Source organism: Lontra canadensis, unplaced genomic scaffold (assembly GCF_010015895.1).
Source record: "Lontra canadensis isolate GAN:19392208 unplaced genomic scaffold, GSC_riverotter_1.0 scaffold19, whole genome shotgun sequence".
In the NCBI taxonomy this organism is placed as follows: domain Eukaryota; kingdom Metazoa; phylum Chordata; class Mammalia; order Carnivora; family Mustelidae; genus Lontra; species Lontra canadensis.
This window is the reverse complement of record NW_022631013.1, coordinates 19,960,810-19,970,572: the sequence shown is the minus strand read 5'-3', so window position 1 is coordinate 19,970,572 and position 9,763 is coordinate 19,960,810. Positions and strand designations below refer to the sequence as shown.

At 38.5% G+C, this 9,763-nt stretch overlaps 1 protein-coding gene across 1 annotated transcript; it reads right to left on the bottom strand.

Annotated features, from left to right (window-relative positions):
• Window positions 1–5,044: 5,044 nt before the first annotated feature.
• LOC116869541 (olfactory receptor 13D1) lies at window positions 5,045–5,983 on the bottom strand. Its single transcript, XM_032860878.1, has one exon. It carries the CDS (start codon window positions 5,981–5,983, stop codon window positions 5,045–5,047), a length of 939 nt encoding a protein of 312 aa, XP_032716769.1.
• Between the last annotated feature and the right edge of the window lie 3,780 nt (window positions 5,984–9,763).

The window sequence follows — 9,763 nt, the reverse complement described above, 5'->3', positions numbered from 1 at the left end:
ATCACATGTAACAGTATACTGCCCGTATTGTTTGAAAATTCTATTTTAAGAACAGACTTTGTACAAACAGCAAAATCCAAAGTATCAATGTATTGATTGAAGCCCTCTGTTTATAATTACAGGACTAGTGAAAATAACTCACAGGTTCTGCTTCTAATGACATTTCAATAAAACAATCAAAATCTGTACATAATCAAAAGGAATATATCTTTACATAAAAAATACCCAAAGTTGAAATAGATAACTATAGGAATTTAATTTGGTAGAAGAGATGGAGTCTTGTTAGGACAATAATAAAAGGCTTTAAGTCAGAGGATATTTTTTTGAAGGGCACTTTGAATTTTTATGGATAGGTTAAAATGAGGGCGATTTTAGATGGAGATAAAATGGCATCAGCAAGGATGCGGAGGCAGCAGTCATGAGGGTTAGCGAGGCAATGGCAAATCAGCTCTTTTACCTTCAGTATAAGAAGACAGTCACACAGTCATTGATTCATTCATTCATAAATTTATAAATGCTGAATGAATGCCTCTTCTGGGCAGTGCGGCCCTAAAATAAATATTACTCATATCTTGCCCTCAGGGAACCCACAGTCTATCAGATGAGACAGGCATGTCTGGGAAAAGCTAAGGGAAGAGTATATTATTCATTGCGTGGTATTAACCAAACACTGAACAAGACATTTTGCTTTTTAAATTTTTCTTATTCAATACTCATAAAGCCTTCTGAATAACAGTTCCACTATTTAGAGACTGAAGTCCACATTTTGTGTCAGGACAAATGGAGAATCTGGTAGATTAAATTTATTATCTTAGTAAATTGGAGAATTAAGAATTTGTAAAAGCCCTATGTTTTTTTGTTCATTTATTTTTAACATGCCATATCGAATAAATAAAATACACTGTAATAAGAAGTGTAATAGAAGTGCACTTAAAAATCTATGGAAGAATGGAAGGAAAAAGGGAAGAAACCGTTTCTTCCTGGAAGAGCTAATGAAGTGGTGAAAAAGTGGCATTTGTGAAACATGATGAAAATAAGGGGACAAAAATTCTTAGCTTGGGAATTTTAACAAGTGTTTGCACATGACTTACACCCCTATTTCTTTTTGTTTTTTAAAAAAATTTTAAAATTTATTTTCAGTGTAACAGTATTCATTGTTTTTGCACCACACCCAGTGCTCCATGCAATCTGTGCCCTCTCCAATACCCACCACCTGGTTCCCCCAACCTCCTACCCCCCGCCCCTTCAAAACCCTCAGATTGTTTTTCAGAGTCCATAGTCTCTCATGGTTGTCATGGCCAGCGTGACAAATTGACCAGGAAAACGTGAGGGCTAAGAGGATGGTGAAAAGAAATTAAGAGACAGATGGGGGCAGGAGGGACACTGAGGAGGATGTCCAACAGTGCCAATTTTATTCCACATCTTACAATCATTTATAAGGCAGACCAGAATAGGAGGAATAATACATCAGTACGTAGTCAGATGACCGCAAGTTTCTATAACAAGTTTACATTGACTACAATCAGACTTCGTGATGTCAGGTAGTTTCGGCTAAAGCCATTAGCAAGACAATCAACCAGGGAGTGGGTTATGGGAGGTACAGAACAACAAGGACCAACTAAGAATTCATGACCCTGACCATATTGTTCCCTTCTGTAAGGGAAGTGTGTGGGAAGTCGCGTAGGCGAGCACATGACACATAGCACAAACCCTTTTCTCAGTGTACTCAACTTTCCCGTCCTTAACCTTGTCAAGGTGTCCGGACTTTGAAGGAGACACAAGTCAGGGCCTGGTTTGATCCTCGACTCCAACCATGCCATGGCCTCCAACACATGGTTCACCTCCCCTTCCAATTTCCCTCAACTCCCTTCTCCTCTCTAACTCCCCTTTTCCTCCATGCTATTTGTTATGCTCCACAAATAAGTGAAACCATATGATAATTGACTCTCTCTGCTTGACTTATTTCACTCAGCATAATCTCTTCCAGTCCCGTCCATGTTGCTACAAAAGTTGGGTATTCATCCTTTCTGATGGAGGCATAATACGCCATAGTGTATATGGACCACATCTTCCTTATCCATTCGTCGGTTGAAGGGCATCTTGGTTCTTTCCACAGTTTGGCGACCGTGGCCATTGCTGCTATAAACATTGGGGAACAGATGACCCTTCTTTTCACTACATCTGTATCTTTGGGGTAAATACCCAGTAGTGCAATTGCAGGGTCATAGGGAAGCTCTATTTTTAATTTCTTGAGGAATCTCCACACTGTTCTCCAAAGTGGCTGCACCAACCCACGGAATGGGAGAAGATATTTGCAAATGACAGTACAGACAAAAGGTTGATATCCAGGATATCTGTAAAGAACTCCTATATAGAGTTCTATATAGAACTCCTCAAGCTCAACACACACAAAACAGACAATCATATCAAAAAATGGGCAGAAGATATGAACAGACACTTCTCCAATGAAGACATACAAATGGCTATCAGACACATGAAAAAAATGTTCATCATCACTAGCCATCAGGGAGATTCAAATTAAAACCACATTGAGATACCACCTTACACCAGTTAGAATGGCCAAAATTAGCAAGACAGGAAACATGTGTTGGAGGGGATGTGGAGAAAGGGGAACCCTCTTACACTGTTGGTGGGAATGCAAGTTGGTGCAGCCACTTTGGAGAACACTGTGGAGATTCCTCAAGAAATTAAAAATAGAGCTTCCCCACACCCCTATTTCTTACTTCTTTCGAAACCCATCTTTCTCCAAGTCCCTTACCCTTGGGGGACACACTCTTATTTTACTTGAAATAGGCTATTGTGGTCAAGGAAGGGTGAGATGGGGTGGTGGGGAAGACAGGTAGAAAACAGCAGGAAGACTGGGTTTTAGAAAATGGTGGAAAGGAGATACCCCAGAGAAGTTGTGGGCTGTAATGCAAATGGAACTTTTATTAGATTGCTGTGGTATTAGAAGTTTTAAGAAACCCGAATAGGGGTTGTTAAAAGTACTTTAGATTGTTGGATTCTGTTTCTTTGTTAAGAACGAACCATGTGGATTCTAGGTTGTAATACTTATAATACTAATAATAGACGGCAGTGGTTGGATTCTTTCTTTCTTTGACTTTTTATTGAAAGTGTATTAATGTATTTTCACAAACAGAACATATCACTCAAGGTGCTTGTATATTGGGCTTCAGTATTTCTAAATCATTGCTAGTGAGGAAACACTGTTTTTTAGAGACTTCCTGAAGATCTTTCCTGTAGCTCTAAGAGTAGAAGCTGCATTCTGCTTTTGGGGTAAGCTCACTCTCTGTTCTGAGAAAGACCATGCTGAAGAGTGTTTTGAGTTATGTATCCATTCATTTTTGTTGAGAGAAGTGCTGATCCTTGTGGAGGAAGGAAATGAACAGAAACTCAGTCTTGTAGCAGGACAGGAGCTAAAGAGGAAAATGGACTATAGAGGGCCCGTATGAAAGGGGATGGCTAATAGATACCAAGAACAGTTAATATTTAATACTGATTTATTTTTTGTAGTGATCATAGTCCTTTATGTTATTTTCAAAATAAAGGTGTTAAACATAGTAGTCTTTTGAATGTAGATATTCAGGAGGTTTATGTAGATTCTTTGTGGTCAAAATGTATTGTTGAGAGCTTAAACAACACAGAAGTACACATGATTACCAGAGAGGAATGATAAGGAAATTTAGAGTAGTCTGACATAAAATGAAGACCACAAACCAGGAAAATGTAAACACTCCTCAGAAACTATTGGGTAGGTGACTAGAATGCCTATAGCCACACAGAATAGAAATTAGATTATTTAGTTGTTAAAGGAAGGAGAGCCTCTGAAGGCTGGGGAGCTTGGGACCACTTAGGGAACATATATCCTCATATATTTTCCTCAAAAATATGACTGGAAAGAGGGAGTACAGAAAAATGCTAAATCCAACTCAAAATTAGTATTTTATAATAAAGGTATTTTATTGACCATATTGCTAAAAGGAATAATTGGGGAAATCAGAGGGGGAGACAAACCATGAGAGACTGTAGACTCTGAGAAACAAACTGAGGGTTTTGGAGGGGGGCGGTGAGGGGTTGGATGAGCCTGTGGTGGGTATTATGGAGGGCATGTATTGCATGGAGCACTGGGTGTGGTGCATAAACAATGAATTTTGGAACACTGAAAAAAAATAAAATTAAATTAAATAAAAAAAATAATTGTGAACTGATGTTAGGCACAGCTGGATCAAGGTCTTAAAATAGGATCACACACATACTCTCCCTCCTTCTCTCAACACTTCTTTACCTCTCAGATAGGCTTCCTGCTCTTTTTGACAGAGATTGACCCAGGCTCACATTTCACCCTGTTTAGCAACTATAGGAGGAAGAATGCCTCTTTTCTTAGCCAGAGACAGCATTCTTGGATTGTGTTTGATTAGCCTGGCAGAACTCACCTGCTATGCTGAATGAATCACTGTAACTTGAGGGATTTGCTTTTGTTTCAAGCTGTACCATTATTTCCAGACGGTAGGGTCAGCCCCGTCCAGTACAGATGGACTCAGAGGGTGGCACTGTTGAATGTCAGAAGAAAGAGTGCGTTCTTATACCAGAATAAGGGATACTAGACAACAAAATAATAGATGTTCAGTTCAAACTGACTGAGAAAGGAGACCAGGAAAATAGAAGGAAGGTAGAGAAACAAAGTAGATGGAGAAGGGGAAAGGAAAAGAAGGAGGAGGAAATGGGGAAGAGAAGAGAGAAAAACAAGGAAGAGAGAGAGAGAGAAGAGAGGAGAGAGCTTTATCTCGAGGAAAAGCCATGTGCCCTGCATGGGATCAAATGGCAGAGCTGCATACAACTAGAAACTGCAGACGAGACTATTCAGAAGGCTTACGTGAGAATTCTGTGTTGAAAAGAGTTTAAGTCCTGTGTTTAGACTTACGAGCAGACAAGCTCTCTTAACACTAGCTTCAGTGACTTAATCTGTGAACATAAAAGATCTGATCTGGTCTCACACTGAGGATATCACTTGCTTTAAGACCTTTTATATTTTCCATAGATGCAAGTATCTGCTCAGGACTTTCTTCACAGCCTCTTTCACCTCCTTATTCCTCAGGCTGTAGATGATGGGGTTCAACATCGGGGTTACCACTCCATAAGACAGTCCAATGATTTCATCAGATGCTTTTGTGTCCTTTGACTTGGGCTTCATGTACATAAAAAGAGCTGAACCATAGAATAAGATAACCACAGTGAGGTGGGCTGAACAGGTAGAAAAAGCTTTCTTTCTCCCCTCAGTAGAATTAATTCTCAGGATGGAAGAGAGGATAAAAATATAGGAGATGAAAATTAACAGCAGAGGAATCACCAGTAAAACAATACTTGCCACTGTCATGATAAGCACATTCATGGAAATATCTGAACATATGAGTTTAAGAAGGGCCAGGATCTCACAGGTAAGATGATCAATAATGTTATTTCCACAGAAAGGCAACACCATTGTCAGGGCTGTTTGCACTAAGGAATTCATACAGCCTATGATCCAGGACCAAGCAGCCATGTGCACATAAAGCACTCTGTTCATGATGATGGGGTACCTCAGTGGGTTGCAGATGGCCACATACCGGTCATAGGCCATCACAGCCAAGAGGACACACTCAGTGGAGCCCAACCCAAGGGAGGCAACCATCTGCAGAGCACAGCCAATGAAGGAGATGGATTTTGTCTTGGACCTAAATATGATGAGCATTGGAGGAATGGATGATGATGTATAACAGATGTCCAGGAACGAGAGGTTCCCAAGGAAGAAGTACATGGGGGTGTGGAGGCGAGAATCCAGTATGCTGATGATAATGAGGAGACTGTTTCCCAGGAGGATTATCACATACATGATGAGGCAGAGAATGAACAGAAAAAGCTGGAGCTCTGGGTATTTGGAAAGTCCCACCAGGAAGAATTCAGTGACCGCTGAGTAATTCCCCATCTTCCTGTGTCCATGTTACCTTAATGCTTGAGAAAAGGACATGACTCAGGAAATAAATTGATTTATCAGATTACTTTTACTTCCATTACTTTGTTTTATTCTTAGCGTCTGGAATCAGCAAAGATAGGGATATTACATTAATTTTATTAATGATGAAACAGGAACTGAGAGGTGAACACTACTGAGGCTCACACAGCAGTGAAAGCTGAGAATTGTGTTAGAAAGTTTCAGGCCTCTAATTAATAAAACTTAGGCAAAAACTGCTTTCAAATGTAGCTACATAAGAATCTATTAATGAATATTTTGAAATGTAACTACATCCTAATAAAACGGGATGTAATTTGAAATATATATCTTCGGTACCATGACACTTATCCTCAGTATGACTATTTTAAGTTACTTAACTTTTTTGAGGCTCAGCTGCTAGTCTCAGCTAATAAAATTAGGGGGAGGGGCAGAGAAGCTATAACTCTTTGGTAGTTTGTTGTGAGAATTAAATTAGATAACATCTTAAAGTAACGTGCATAGTAGGTAGTTCCAACATGTCATCTAAAATTATATGCAATATAGGGGTGGCTGGGTGGCTCAGTTGGTTAAGCATCTGGCTTTTGATTTTGTCTCAAATCATGATCTTAGGGTGGTGAGCTTGGGCCCCGCTCCACACCTAGGAGCTTGAGGTTCTCTCTCTCCCTCTCTCCCCTGCTCATGTGCTCTCTCTCAAAAAATAAAATACACATCTATAATGGAATGCACTATAATAAAATATGTGATAGAATATAACAATATTAAGTATTTATATGTTCATAGAATTATAACTTTTAAGTCTATTTGGCTCAGAAGGAAGAAAATCACTTTACTGTTGTTTTTTTTTTTAATTTTAGGAAAGTCATTGAATTTTGGGGCTGTAATTGATAGAATATGAACATTTCTTGATCTAAGAAATAATCTGATCCAGAATTTTAAAGAGTCTAGGAATCAGGGCCTGGAATCTGTCCTCCTATAAGTCACTTACTTTTCTTCCTAATTTCTATAATTTTAAAAAAAGATTTTATTTATTTATTTGACAGAGAAACAGTGAGAGAGGGAACACAAGCAGGGAGAATGGCAGAGGGAGAAGTAGGTTTCCCACTGAGAAGGGAGACTGATGTGGGGCTCGATCCCAGGACCCTGGAATCATGACCTGAGCTGAAGACAGACACTTAATGACTGAGCCACCCAGGTGCCCCAACTTGTTTTCTTTTTTTTAAAACATTATACAGATAGTAAATGTTTATTATTAATAAAGTGGAGGTCCAGATCTTCCCTCCCCTCCTGCACTTCTCTTCCTGACCTTGTGCTCCTCCCAGCGAACACCTTCATTGTGTTCTTGGCCGCAGGTCCCTTGGCCCCTCAGGACCTCAGGCATGGGAACCCCAGCCCACGCAGCTCCCTCCTGCTGCCCTGCACCCTCAGTTTTATTTGTGATTGTGCATAATTTGATAGTGAACTCTAAAAGGCTGGATCATAGCAAATACTTATTTCTTCATGCACCTCCATTCCTGTTTCTGGTCACATTAGCGCATGGACTTATTTCCACAAAGGAACCAGTTAAAGCTGAAGGTTTAATTTGTTTGAAAACATTAGTTGTAAAGGAGGAGAAGGAGGAAAGGAGCCAGTTTTTACTATTATAGAAAACACATTAAACTTAAAACTTGTATCCTAGGGTGAAGTTGTTGAGGGGAAAGGTATGAAGGAAGAATGGCTGTCTTTCTGTTCAGAAAAGGTCCTAGATGAGGGAGGATAGTATCCAATCCAAGGTGAATAAGAGAAAGCAAAAACAACCCATCACAAAAAGCCTAGTTTAATCCCCTCAGCTCTTTTCTCCCACTTTGGCTATTTCTCCCCTCTGATGGTGTCGAGGAAGGATTACTCGGTAGGTTTGCTTCCCAGTAATCTTCAGTAGCCTCTCCACAAATGACTTCCTAACAGAGAAGTACAACCTAAGGAGAAACAATGTGCTTACTATAAAGATGACTTCATGTAAAGTTCTCTAGTCCCTCCTTCAACCACACTGCCACTCCTAAATTCCTCTCTGTAGAAATACCAAAGTCACTCCTGATATCCTCAAAGCTGTGAAATGGCCATGCTGAATTTATTCTACTTTCCGGAAAATACTACACTCTTTCTTCTTCATGCATTTGTAAATGCTGTGTTTTTAAGCTGAAAGGGCTTTTCCCAACTTAGATATTATCCTTTCTAGGAAAGATTTCTTACCTCCTGGTCTAAGTAGGATGTCCCTACTGTGTGCTGTCACAGAGCCCTGTGCTTTCCACTCTGCTAGTTTTCTTCATTTACTCATTTATTCAACACATACTATGGCACAAATACTGTGATGTGTATAGGAGTCTCACTGTGAGTACTAGACTTTCAAAGTTGATACTAGATGCAGAATGCTTATAATAATTATCTTATACTTTTAAGAAACAAATAATTTGGAGTCCCTGGGTGGCTCGGTTGGTTAAGCAACTGCCTTCGGCTCAGGTCATGATCCTGGAGTCCTGGGATCGAGTCCCACATTGGGCTCCATGCTCAGTGGGGGTCTCCTTCTCCCTCTGACCTCTCCCTTCTCATGCTCTCTCTCTCTCTCTCTCAATAAATAAAATAAAATAAATCTTAAAAAAGAGAAACAATTTATGTGCTCCATAACATGTTCCAATGTGAAAAAATTATGGAACACTTTGCAGATTATTTTATCAAACTAAAATTGCCTTTATACCCAGAACTGTCAGAATAAAACTATGATCAATCCCATTTATAAATACATAGGCAAAGAATAATAAGTGTATCAAGCTAAAATGATATCATTTTATCATTTAGCTAAAATGATATCATTTATTTTTATTAATGCATGAAATTCTAAGTTAATGCTTGGAAATCTATCAGTTTAATATAATAAACAGGTAATAAAAATAAAATAGTCATCTAACTAGATGCTGCAAAACAACCATAGAACATAAAATTCATTCTTGATAAAACCTCTTAGTAGTCTAGATCTAGGAGGATAAATCACTAAGATGGTAAAGATTCTCTCTCAAACTGTTGGTCAGAATAATTTCAAATGGTGAGATGCTGAAACTATTTCCCTAAAAGTCATTCGAAGATGCATTATTATTATTACTTAACATTTACCCCTAAAACATCCAACAATAGAATAGAAAAACAAAATAAATGACATTGCATATAATATCATATGTCAAGTTCAGTTATGCTTTAATAGGTGCCATAATTTTTTTCCTCTAGGATGTTAACATTCTGGCATGTCATGGTTATGGTATACACATGAGAAGACATAATGTCATATGTATTATCAACAGTACAAGTTGTAGGCTTAGAGAAGAGTTAAAGATAAGAGACAGTGCTCATGATATTACATGAAGAAAAACAAGTTTCTTAATATAAATATTATAAATGGTTACAACTAATATAAATGTTCACACACATATATACACATATTTGTATAGAAACTACTCCAAAATTTTAATTGCAGTTTCTTCTGGATTATGGGATTTGGGGCACTAATAATTTTCTTTATCTTTTCCAAATAATTCTTACTTAACCTGTATTTTATGGTTATAAATATCAGAAATAATATTTTCAAATTTTTCTTAGAAGGAGATAGTGGCTAAGATATCCAGAGGTTCTGCCGCAGTTTCTTTAAAACTCAAGTAGGAAATAAGATATGGACAGGAAATTGAGGAGGGGCTTTATGTTGCTTTATATTACATAGACTAATTTAATGCC